Below are 13,397 nucleotides of genomic sequence, written 5' to 3'. Positions count from 1 at the left end.
TTATATAAATAAATAAATAAATAAATATATTTTTATATAAACACATAAATATAGAAATATACTTATATATAAATATATAAATATGTAAATATAGAAATATAGAAATATAAAAATATAGAAATATAGAAATATATATACTTGTATAATTAGGCTATGCATAATTTCAATATTATTTAGGGTTCTTGAGGTAATGCACCTTCTCTGTTTATTTCCTTTCCAGACCTATGTGAACACTACCCTATATGAGAAATTTACTTATGCAGGCATTGATTGCTCCGCTGAAGAAGCTGCTTAAGATGGGACAAATCTTCATTCATCAGTGATGTATTACAGAAAACCAAAATTCAATCTGCTGGAGCCCAAAATGTGAAGTGCTGTGCAGAACTGTGTATAGCTCTAACTATATATAATACAGCAATACTGTTTTACCACAGTTATGTGTGTGTATATCACACAGTAATCTCTGCCTTCACAGGCTGTAGGAGTGTATATACTGTCCAAAACAGGTTTAGATTGAAGTAATGAAATCTGTTGTTTCATACGCAGGGTTTTCTTTTTTCCTCGTCATGTAGATGTAATGTCTACATACATATTGTAATGCATTAGGTATTGCCATCTTAGAGGTTTTGTTTTATATTTTCCAAGAGCTACTCATAGCCAAGTGGTAACTTATTGCAGTATTCCATATACATTTCATTGTGTTTGAAACAAAAATGCTGGGCAGCTGAAGTGCAGTGACGGAAGTTGTAAGCCAGTGTGCTCAACAAGGATAATTAAGACAGACTCTAGTTTGAATGCAAAAGTCAGCTAGTAGAAATAATACAGTCAAAGTTCTGTTGACACTTGTAAGATATAAGGCATGCTATTGCTCTTTCATTGCCTAGTGTGACTATCAGTTTTTGCCCATATGCAAAATATACATTTATTTTGAAGTGTTTAATGCTATCAGAGGCAGCCATACAGCAATATTCATGAAGTGTAATGTTGAGAAGCCTACTACATATTGTAAACCACATTTTTACAACTCGCTTGGATATACAGGAGATTTATTCCATTTGTATTTAATTTAATAATTTCACTGCATAACTATAAATGACTACCTGTTATATACAAGCAGGGCTTACTTATTTTTGTTGATTTTACCCTCTCATTCTGTCTGCAGTGTGGTATGGCCTCTTAAAAATATCGTACTCAAATGCTTCAAAACAGGCATATTTGACCTGCCAGAAAGGTCCCTAATCCTTAGGTAAGAAAAGTAGATGCAGGATTGGCTTCAACTTCTGGTGCCAAGCCAACTACAAACGATTTGGTGGAATTACCCTATCGAAATTTCCACATATTAGCCAACTTCATCTTTTGCACATATTTTCCCCCCTTGCACTTGACTTACCAGCTCATAACGTCCATCAGACTACAGTGACTTCCCAGCTGCGTGCAACAGGTCATCCCCTAGGACTTGGAGAAAGATGCTTGAGAGAGTGCAAGATTTCCCCTTCTGATTCTTACTTTGTGGATGGATATGTGATTGCTTACAAGGTGGGGGTATCACAGCAGAATACAGAGTAACATTAATGACATACACCAGACTAACTCAAACAGAAAGCACCAAGAGCCCTATTAAAAGGGAAGAAGCCAACAGACAAGGGTGCTGAGATGACTTGTGTGGCCTTGAGATAGGCAGAACTTGCACTGTAAATCAGGTGCTAGATGTAAACTAGGAGTTTATTGTTGGGGATTAATATAAGTTTACTTATAGAATATTAGAAATTATCTGTGTAGGTTTAAGATTAATTGTAACTTGCTTTCACCTTAGCCAGGAGAGGGCCCTGCTCAAAGCTTAGCATAGGTGAACTTTAAATGAATTCTGTTATCATAATGGCTAAGCAGGGGAGAAAACAGAGAAAGACTGGTTATCTTCAGGTTAGGGCTGAGACCCTGGAGGGCCCCAAGACTGTCCCAAGCTGGAAGATAAGAGCAATTAATGGCACATGAACATGGAGAATCCAATGAGGTGTTACAAGATCCCAGACCATAAATCCCCATAGGACTAAGAGGCTCAAGCAGGGCACATGATGAGTGTGTGAAGGTCGGGTACACAGACTGTAAGGGTATAAAGGCCCAGGGATTTCTTTGGTCAGGGTCCCTCTCTGGTGGCACTCAGCTCAAACTGAAATAAACCAACTCTGCCTTAGAACCCAGAGTTTGATCTTTTCTTTCACGTTTACCAACAGCACACAGATTCACTGGAGCACTGCAGCAAAGGACAGCTCAAAAAAAAACAAAAGCAAAGAAACAAACAAACAAACAAAACCCACCCAAAGAAAACAAACAAACAAAACCAAACCAAAGCAAACCAAACCAAAAACAAGAACAGAAAAACAAACAAACAAACAAAAAAAAAACCACCAAAAAAAACCCCACCAAAAAACAAAAAACAAAAACAAACAGGAAAAAAGAGAGCAACCAATTCCACCACATTTTTCAAAAGGTTCTACTTGGCCAGTGAATTTTGAAGCATGGGCATTGTAATTGCAGTTGTGTGGTAAGTGAATCAACTGAAATAAAAGATATAAACCTGGGACCCTGGCAAACCGGGCACTGTGAAGATGCAAATTAGCACATTGCAAAGTAAATTTCATTTCTAGCCATAATTCTTGGTTGGTCTGAGATCTTTGCCATAAAAGTTGAAGTCCTTCAGGACTGGACTTTCGCCCTCAAATATCCTCTGTGTACTGTGAACCCGATCTCCTAACCCTCGTCTTTGGTCACTGCCTATCCTTGGATACCATTGCTTTTGGATACTGCTTCATGGACCATGCAGATTAAAGGATATCACTGGCAAACCATCGCACCTGCCTGTTTATTAATACAGCCACGCTATTACCTGGCTAAGCCAGTGATGTTCTTGTAAGGGGAGAACACCCAAGGAACACCACACAGTTGAACTACATTCTTACCAATCAGTGAGTTGAATAAAAATGTACCTCCAAGGGTGTTTTCTAGAATTCCAGGCAAAGCTGGCTAACAATATCTGCTAAAATTGCTCCATTTCCTGTACAAAATTTTTCACAGGTACAAAGAGGTTCTTGTCTCATACTATCAAACATTTCTAACAAGCAGACACAAATTACTATTTTGCTACTTGATGTGAACCACTCCTTCTGTGACAAATTTTTACCTGGACCATTATGTCACAGAAATTCAATAGCACTTAATACTGTCTGCATTTTAAGTGCTTAAGTCCTACTGTAAATTTACCTGAAGGACACTTAGCTCTCCTTATAAATATTCTTCTTATATTCTCCTACGTAGTAGCACATAAAAATTTTCTAAATTTGTTCTCTGGACATATCTGTGTACTGTAGGAAACTGGCTGTAATGGATGAAAAGAAAGCAAGAAAAAACAGTTTAAACAGAATGTAGAATTAAGAACATAGCACTTGGTGGTGCTAGGAAACCATCAATTCAAAACGTACAAGCCCCATCAAAACAGGAGCTATGAGGCAGAGACTAGGTGGACAGGCTACAGGAAGGTGGGCTTAGAAAAACAGTGGAACCACAATACTGCCAATATTTAGAACCATCATTCCCTGTTGACTCACTTTTTAACAAGTTCTTGCCTCCTTTGTAAACATACATTGATCAGGATCAATGGCAGTTTATTGCACCTGCACAGCTGAGAGGCCTTTTCCCCTGCTGCTGTGCTGCAAGCCGATTTAACAGCATTGCCTAACAGGGACATAGAGGGAGGGGACCTAGAGCAAATGACTCTGTGCCACTTCATCTCAAAGGTCAAAACTCTCAGCAGACACAGGTGGAAGAGACCTGCACACCGCACTTCCTGTTTGTTGTGTTGATGCACGGCTGGCCGGCCCAGCTTTCATTGGTGGAGAATAACAACAAGGGACAGCTCCCTCACACCCCTGCAGCCCAGAGATTTGCAGGACACCATCAGCACCCAGCTTCGAAAGTGACGGGTTCTGCTGGGATGGAAGCTGCCCACCAAATCCTCGCTGACTTCAGCAGCAGCAGCAGCAGCAGCAGCAGCAGCAGTGCCCTCATCTGATCCCTGGTTCTGGAGCTGAGCTGGACAAAGGACACACACACAGAGCACACTGCCCCTGAAGGACCTGACTTTGGAAACAACCACCTGCCACTGCTCCCTGTTGTTTGCAGTAGGGTCACAGCAGCCTGAGGCACCAGACAGCCCTCAATGTCACCTGGGACAGTAGATGACAGGCCCTGGCCTCCAAGACCAAAGACAGGGGAGAGTCATTCTCCAGACTCAGCTTCCAGACTGAAAAGGCTGCGGTCAGCAGCCCCCTCTAAGGGCAGACCAATGAGGCTCTGCTGCACTTTAGCTGTGCCACGCAGCTACACAGCCCTGGGGAGCAGCTGCCAAGCACAGGGACAAGAGAAGGCACAGAACGAGGGACAAACCCAGTCAAGCACAGAGACTTTTCATGATTGCTGAGCCCCAGACCGTCCCCGAGTGTGATGTCACCCACGAGTCTTTCTCTGCCGACAAAGAGCAGGTCCAGCAGGTGCCTTCCCTCGTTGGCCAGGCACCTCCCAGGCGGTTTCCTCTCCACTCTCCTGTAGTGCCAGCAGATGTGCCCATCTTCTTTGGATCCACTTGCAGAGCCTCGTACCTATTAGCCACGGCCACCTGGGAAGCGGGAGCAGTCACAGAGGAGACATGCCCGCTGTACTTGGCCGGAGTCAAAAGCCTCTATGTGCACAGCTGAAAGCCTCTAACTCCACAGGATGTTTTGGCTGCCCTGCTCTTCATTGGCTTTTGCCTGGAAATGCAATTGGACGTTCTTTCTCATGCAGAAACGGACAGCCGGGAAACCCTGGACTGTGCGAGGTATTCCAAAGGCAGCGTAGCTGGGAGTTGACAACAAAGGAAGGAGGCTGTTCCCAATTCCAGACCACACTAGATGGCCGACAGGAGGGACATTCCATCTTTAAGAAAGAATGGCAAATTCAGAAGTGAATGTAGAGTAGTATTCCCAGAGTGACAAGGAAGGGAATCTTACAACAGACTTGAGGGTTTCTAGTATTTTTATTGAGAGTCTGGCTGCGAGTTGACATTGGAGAAAGTAATTCTGAAATGCTCCTGGTCATCTCCTCTGCTTCCTTCATTACTTTGCTGCAGGGATGCCAGCAATCGGGCTTCAGAAGAAGCTGGAGAGAGGCTCCGCTAATTTGAGAAATGGATGCTGTCCAAAGGAAACAGAAACAAAAGAAACCAATTTAAAAGACACAAAGGAAAAAGGAACCATGATTTTCCAAGCTGACCTTCTAAGAGGCTCAAGCTGGATTCCTCTAGCGCCAGAAACACACAGACACAAGTGGCAGAGTACAGATGGACTCAGCTCTGGCTTGCAGGAAGAGCAGTGCCTGCCTTGGCATGCCCCCCCTCCTGTGCTGCCTGCCATCTTCCTCCACAGCAGGGGCAGCTAAGGAAGTGGCCCAGTCACCAGCTCCTGTCTGCCACAAAACCTGGCAGCAAAGCTGCAGCAGTTCTCATCGACTTGAGTGGGCCAGGCAGTGCATGGGGCTGGCACAAATCCTGCTCAGCTGTCCCCGTTTGGCTGGCAGAAAGCTCGAAGAGTGGAGCAGGAGGGACAAGCTGGGTGCCCTGGGATGCTCACAGTCAGCCTCCCACCGCCCCTCTCTTCCCACACACCAATCTAGAACCGCTTGGCAGGGATTTCTTCTGCTGTGCTCTTCAAGCCCCACATCGGGCCTTCATCCCCAGCACTACAGTACTTCAGTTCCTTTGCTACCAGGGAAACCTGAATCCACCACCCAAGAGCAAAAGAGGGCCTTGCAAATGACCAGAAGGTGGGAGCTGTCCTGTCCGGAACGGCGGTGAGAATTGGGCTTGCTTAGCCTGCAGAATGGCAAGCCCTGGGGAGACCTTTCAATATTTGAAGGGCTTCTAAGAAAGATGGGGATACATCTATTAGCAGGGCCCATTACAACAGGACAAGAGGGAATGATGCCAAGCTAAAAGAGAGTCCATTCAGATTGCCTCTAAGGAAGAAACTCTTTACCAGGACAGTCCTGAAATGCTGGCACAGCTTACCCAGAGAGCTGGGAGGTGCCCCACACTTGGCAACATTCAAGGACATGTTGGCTGGGGCTCTAAGCAACCTAACCTGCTTGAAGATGCCCTTGCCAGTGGCAGGGAGTTTAGGCTAAATGACCTTCACTGGTCCATTCTAACCTCAACTAGTCCTGGATCCTACTTGGTTTTCATTTGAAAAGCGCCCAGAGAGGAGATTATTATCGGGAAGCCCATCCAATGCCCTGGAGTTTGGCCAAGGAGCAAAGCCTGACTGGGAGCAGCTGTTTGGCTGCAGCCGCTTTGCATTGTACCTGCAGAAGTTCCTCGGCAGAGCCTCGCCTGTGCACATCCATCTGCAGGCAGCAGCCCAGAAATTCACACAAGCCAGAGGGTAGCCTGAGCTTGTGCAGATACGGTGCCCCTCGCTTGCCTATCAGGTATTTGGCCTGAAGTAAATGGAAACACAAGAACTCTGTGTGATCTTTCCACATCCTTAAGTGCTCACCTTGAGCCCATATTTTACGCTGCAGTTTGCAGTGGCAATTTCTTGCCTAGCAGATGGTAAGAGATGAACCTTCCCAACCAGAATAAAAAAGGCCTCAATGCAGCCCCAGCTATTGCAACCTTCAACAGGTCTTGCCTTGGAAGTTTATGTGGGCCCCAGGGACATTTGACAAGTGGGCCTTGGTGGAACTAGTTCCAGCTGTGGGAATGGGATTTTGTCTAATCCCGTTGTGACAGAGCAGTAGGACAGCGGCATCTGAGCGTATTTGCACCTTACCGTGTCCTGGGTTTTCCAAATATAAGGAGCCCTTCCTTTGGCCATTTCTATTCCCACGATGCCAAGGGACCAGGTGTCCACTTTGGGGCCGTATGGCTCTCCTCTCACAACCTCGGGCGCCATCCAGCAGGTGGTCCCGACCATCGACCTCCGTTTACTGCGCTCAGGGACGAGCACAGCACAGAGGCCAAAATCAGCTGAGGAGAAAAAGAAACACTGCTTCAAGGAGGAAACCAAGGAAAAGAGTTCCTCTCTCTAAGTCTCAGAATGCAGTGCGGAATCCAGCTGCAAAAGCAGCTGTGCTCTCCTTCCTCAGGGCTGAAGCCAAGGACATGGGCAACTGTCCACTTAGCAACCCCCCGCCCCCCCACTATTCACACCGTGGCTTTTCTTCATTCACCTGGTGGTTTACACTGTAACTCCCTCCTTCCGGAAGGAGCACAAAGCACAAAGCAAACCTACTCTTGACACCTTGTTTCCTTTCTAGACCTCTCAGCACCTTGCAGCTGCGCCCTGAGCTTGCAGCAGTGCCCTGTGCACTCTCACCAGCACCACTGCCGGGCACCTGGCAGCCACTCAAAAGCAGCCCCACATTGCCTCCCCGGGGAGCGGCTCCTGAGCAGGAACACCCACCTAACTTGACGGAGCCGTCCCGGCCCAGAAGGATGTTGCTGCTTTTGATGTCTCTGTGGATCACCTGGTTGGCATGAAGGAAAGCCAGGCCTTGCAGGCACTGAGAGAGAAAAAAGAAAGAGGAGGACAAAAGTTGGCCTGATCCGACGTCATCACACGCTTTAAAGGAAACTGCTCCTGAAGATTGACAGATGTCACAGGAACAGTGAGTGCTGCCAAGAGGAAGAGCTTGCCGCTGCATCCCTAGGAGAGCAGCATCTTTCCAAGGGAAGGCATATTCCTTTCTGAGGGGGAAACATCAGTCGTTGCAGGAGACTGTGCCCTGCAAAGCCAGTGCAATGACTGCTGCTACAGCGAATGCGCTCTCCCCATCCTGAGGACAAGCAACGGTTTTCCAAAAAAGGAAAAATCCCTGCCTCAGGTACCAAGGGGATCATTGTGAGGAGAGAGACCAGAGGACGAGGGTCGAAGTAGCTCATGTGTCAGTTTTCAGCAGCAAGCAGCATGGTGGGTGCCATGCCATCCTTTGAAGCTGAGACCTGTGATAGCAGAGTCTCTCTTTGCCTTTGCTGTTGGTTTAACACTGGCACATCCAGAAGCTTTCTGCATTGACTTCTTTGCAATTACAGGCAGAAAATGAAAATGAAGAAGAGACAGAGCTCAACACCAGTAGATAAGAGAAATTAGCAGACTATAGTAAGGGCAGGGACACCGGCAGGCAGTGCAGTGCAGATGCTCGCTCTTCTCTGAACAATAAGAGCAGCACAGAAAGCAAGCTCTGAACACGGAATCACTCACTTAGCAGCGCTTTCAAAGGACGAGCCTGTCCAAGGCATCCAAAGTACAAGCAGGATCCCTTACCTCCCGACAGACAGTTGCTATGTGTCCTACAACCATCCTTTTCTGGCTCACCACTGTAGCTAAAGAGCCTCCGTCCATGTACTCCAGCACCAGCCAGACATCCCCATTTTCCAGGTAGCTGGAAGATGAAAACAACAGAGTGGGGCTGAATGTGCACAGTTAAATTGCTGCACCGAAGAAATGCCTACAGTAGAGTTTTGTTTCCAGGTCACACGTAAATGAGGATGGAATGAAATGAAGACACGCTCCACCTAGACTATCCAGTGCTTGCAATCTGTGCCGTCTCAATGAGGAACACACATCCGCACAGAAGGAGACGGCTTAGGTGGCAAGCAGGGGAAAAAAGTCACTTTTGCCATGGCAAAGATAAATCTGGAAGCAGACACATCCCAGCAGCTGCTTCCTCATCTTCATACACAAATCCCACCATTAATTCCAGCAACGAGGAGACACGGTTTTCACAGCTTTTACCCACGACACGGGGGTGTGCAGCACTGCCGACACCCTTTGGAAAACCTTGCATAGAGGACAGTCACAAACATGAAAAACCACTTCAAACCTGGCAAATGATGTTTCTCTTAGCCTAGTCTTTTGGCATGCAAGGCAATGGAAAATAGTGAAAACAGTGCATGGGAAATCATTTCTGTGTTGGTTTCCCAGACCTCCTCCTCCAACATCCGGAAAAAATCACACCCCGAAACAGCAAAAGAACATGCAGCGAGTGAACGTGCAAGCTGCTGGCTCAGTAAGAGAGCCACGCTTCTGAGGACTATCTTCAAGCTGTCTCTTGCAGGAACCACGAATGAGGACAAAATGCTATCTCCTCCTATGCCTGCTACAGGAGTGGACTGATGTTCGTAGAAAGATCAATTTTCTGCCAGTGAGTAAAGAGCTTTTAAACCTCTGCCTTGCAAGTATGGAAACGAACATTCCCAGAAAAAGACCAGAACTACTTACCTTTCTAGGTAGGTAACAATATTGGGGTTCTTCTTTTCCCTTATCACCAGGAGTTCTTTTAAAACCTCCTCGCAGCCCTGGTGCTGGAGATCAATTTGCTTTACGGCCACCTACAACCGTGTTGGGAGCCGTTAGGAACAGACATTACAAGAGCCTCTTTCTTCACACGCTGGCGGGCCAGGATGCCTTTTGCCCTCAGTTGAAAGGGACTCTCAACATCAACCACAAAGCAACAACAACACTCTCTGCACACACAGAATTCTCAAATGGCCCTTGTTTATCACCACTATTCTCATTTACACATGTTTTGCGAGTCAAAAGCAATTTTCCTCAATTTTGCTCTTTGCTCGATTGTGAAAAGAAATGGAAACCGCTGAAAATACATTAGCATTTCTAGGGGCTTTGACCAGCGTTTCAGAAAGTGCTGCCATTCTTGACTGTGCACCAAAGCGCACGTATACATTAGGGAGAAAATGCTGTCCAAAAAGAACTCCAAGACGACTCAAAATAGAGTTACAATCCTAGCACATCCTAACTTCTTCCGTTTGCATTTTGCATCACTGAAGAACATTCTTGGACACAGTTTAAACTTGTAGTTCTTTAGTGGATTTAAAAAGGAAGAACCCTTTCTGTGGTACACTATGGACACACCCCAGGTTATAAGCGGGCTTTAGTCCTTTTGGACGCCTTATAGACCTCCCTCCAAGTGCGGTTCCTGAGCGCAGCACTGTAGGTGGATAAAGCAATTACCAGGACGATGGAGTTGTGTTTGCTGAGAGCCAGAAATGAGAATTCACGACTTTCAAATTTTAGCCCCAAAGAGCACGGGGACTCTCCAAAACACCCCTATTTGCACTGTGCAGTACAAACAGCATCTCTGTAATGGGATGTCACCGACACAGGACCAACACAAGGCTGTGTTCTTTAAGGCTCTTCATCAGCTTCTTCTCATCGATCTCTGTGTGTGTAGGTTGGGGTGTGTGCATGTGTGTGCGTGTGCATGTGTGCCAGGTTCCCTAGGTGTGAAAAGCAAAAGTGCTCCCCAGACAAGATCTCTCTTTCTTTAGATCTTGCATTATATTTTCCAACTGAACCATGTGATGTAAAACAATGGGAAATGCTATTTGTGTCTGAACCTCGGCTAAAGAGGAATTGGGCCAGAATGATGGCTGTTGCAGGCAGCTAATCTATGCATATTTATCCTGTAAATCCAAGCAGGTGTGTCCTTCTCTGAAAGATACCACTGCCATCCTAGCACTCAGTCAGGCAGGTAGGAAGGACAAAGTCTGTTCAAAATGCAGCGACAGCCTTGGCTGCCAAGACAAGCAGCCCACAGCTCTGGCCACAGATAACATCACAAGGGAAAAGCACTCAAGGGTTGCAAAGTATTCATGGGCTGTTGGCACTTACCGCTCGTCCTGTGGCAGCTTCCAAGGCCTTATAAACGGTTCCAAAACTCCTAGAAACAGAACAGCGGCAAAAACAGAGAAGCGATTGAGTGCTGAGGAGCAAAAGGCTGCCCAGGCAGGAGCACTCTGCTGCCTGCATTGTTTTGCAAACACAAGAGTTCATCTATTCTTTAGCTAAAAGCACAGCAGCCCAGCAGCCCTCTGCCATGCAGCGTGCCCAAGAGATAAGCGGGATCCAAAAGGAAGACAAAGGGCTGCTACAAATCCCAAATGTACACACTAGATTGTGGAGGCAGGGGTTTTCTTTGCCTTTTTTTTTCTGTCTGTGCCTGTCTCGAGCCTTTCTAGGCACTGAAACACACAGTCTTGTTGGGCCTTCTCACCACTCTCTTTTGATTCTCTCTACAAAACTCAGGCAACGCCACACAGCCTTTCTTCTTGTCCTGACCACTGAATATTGTTTTCCACAAAATAATGTAAAGAAATACTACTGAGAGCTCTTATCTGACACCTATCATGTGGGAAGCTGCTCTCATGAGTTTTTTCTTCCTGAATCAGTGTGGCCGTAGTACTTTGAATCATACAAAACCATGTCTCCTCAGAAAATAAGCAAACTGGTGCCATGCACTCGAGGGACAGGAGGGCTTCCAGGTCCTGCTCCTTGAGGCAGGCAAGACATTGCCAGCATCCAGTTCTCTTTGATGATACCCAGTGGTCAGTACTGAGACAGAAACAATCTAAAGCCAGGGTCCGAAGATGCCTGCAGCTTGCCTGACTTCCCACTGGATATTACACCAGCAAAACAGCTGGCCCATGGCTCTGTAGAAGTAAGTGTGGCTGCACTCACCCACTGCCAATAACTTCCCATCCGGTGTATTCCTTTTCCAGATTCCCCATGCTCACAACATGCCCTGAAAGAAAACAAATGCAAGAAGCAAACTTCAAAACAGAGTTCCTGACTTCCAGGAGATCTCAAACGCAGCTCCACTCTCTGGGACTCTGAGCAATTTATGGTCACTTGGCTAACAACCACGGCAACAACGACAACAAGAGCCCCAGCAAGACAGGCAGCTCTGTAGCACACGTGGCCTGCATGGAGTCAGGTTCCCCACACTCCTTTGACGGGTTACCTTGAGAAAAAACCAAGCCCGTGGAGACACCATCCCAGTGAACAGAGATCAGAAAAGAACAGGCACCCAGGCAACTGGTTGTCATCTATAAACGGGAAGGAGAGCTGAAAACTCATGAGTCTTCCCTTTCTTGGGAATAAACACTCTCTTGTGAGGTTCAACAAAAGGTTTCATACTCGCAAAGATTAAAGGCACCCTGGGATCTGGGATGGATTTTTTTCACCAGCTGCTTTCAACTGAGCAAAAAGAATATTGAGGAGTGGTTTCTAGGAGAGGAGAGGGCCTTCTCTACCTCTCAGCACTTTGCCTAAAAAATGCCTTGACATTTTCAAAGAACAGCAGCTCATATAAATCCAAGAGCTGTGGCTGTAAGAATTGGGATCCCCTTCATTTATGAGCAGGCTAAGTTCTGAAGACAATTTTGCCCATTCCCCCTGTACTGAAGAACTACACAGCTCGTCTTCAGCCTGAGGTGCAGCACTCACTAGCCCTGCACTCGGCCGTAGAACACGTGCCCCATCGTCCCAAATGGGCACAGCTGAGACGCGTGACAAGGACAGTGCCGCTCCACAGGCGCTGCCATGACACAGACACCTGCCCAAATGAGATGCTGATCCTTCCACCAGTCCAGGCAAAGCTGCAGCAATGGGCTGGCAGCTGAAATCTCACAGCTAAGGAAGGCTCCAGCCTCTGCACTCACATCAGCCATCAGTGGCAGGGCACGTATGACAAAAAGGCTGCCTAAGCCCACACATGGGCACTGACAACCACTGGGAAGAAGCCAGAGCCAGAGCGAGCTCCCTTACGAGGAGTGTTGACCCCACTCAAGACAGAATATGATTGTCTCTGTGTTCAGACACATGGAGGAAGAGATCAATCCACCTTTTGTCCCAACGGCTGATGGCAGACACTGAGTAAAACGGGCTGTGTTCTGTACCTGACCAGGTAATCTCTGACAGCACAGCACTGGCAGTTATTAGCGGTTCCAAGAAGCAGCTTTGTTGGTTGTACTGCAGAGTCACCAAGGCCCCGGTGTGCTTTCCTAGAGTATGATCTGTGCTGGCATTCAGGCTGCTGCTTACTATTCCAAGAGCATTCACGGGCTGGGCATTAGCCGTGACAAAGTGCCCATGGCCGGAGCGACATGCAGCAGAGGGGCTGCAAGCTTGCTCCTGACAATTGCCTGCAAGGCAGTTTCATCTGACCATGCCACATAGATGAGTCTCTTTGATGCATTTCCTAAGCATGCAACGAACATATCAAAGAGGGACTGTAAAAAAAGGACCCTGCTTTTCTTCCTTTGCTGCACTTGACAAAGACCTCTTCTGTGGCAATCCTTACAATTCAGAAATCCTTCATTCTTAAATTCCTTGAAACCCTTAAAAGGCCTCAGAAACAGCAGAACTGCAATTAGAGCTAAGCAGTAATCAGCAGAAAAGTTATATGAAAAGTAGAAAGAAAGGATAACTAGAAAAATGGTCATTGTATTAACGCTTGGCTGAAAGAACTCTTTAAGCTGCAGAAAATTGTATCTAGCAAAATATCAG

At 46.6% G+C, this 13,397-nt stretch overlaps 1 protein-coding gene across 3 annotated transcripts in view; it reads left to right on the top strand.

Moving 5' to 3' along the window:
* Positions 1 to 2,194, top strand: part of TEK (TEK receptor tyrosine kinase) — a 49,781-nt gene extending 47,587 nt beyond the window's left edge. For all 3 annotated transcript variants that reach the window (XM_088156170.1, XM_088156171.1, XM_088156172.1), the window contains one exon: positions 221 to 2,194. In XM_088156170.1, coding sequence (XP_088012296.1) covers positions 221 to 295 — 75 coding nt within the window. In that variant the 3' untranslated portion in view covers positions 296 to 2,194. The remainder of the gene's footprint in view (positions 1 to 220) is intronic.
* The last annotated feature ends 11,203 nt before the right edge of the window (positions 2,195 to 13,397 follow it).

The sequence above is a fragment of the Sturnus vulgaris genome, chromosome Z (assembly GCF_052056855.1).
Source record: "Sturnus vulgaris isolate bStuVul1 chromosome Z, bStuVul1.hap1, whole genome shotgun sequence".
NCBI classification, from domain to species: domain Eukaryota; kingdom Metazoa; phylum Chordata; class Aves; order Passeriformes; family Sturnidae; genus Sturnus; species Sturnus vulgaris.
The sequence above is the reverse complement of the archived record's forward strand: the minus strand, read 5'-3'. Positions and strand labels throughout refer to the sequence as shown.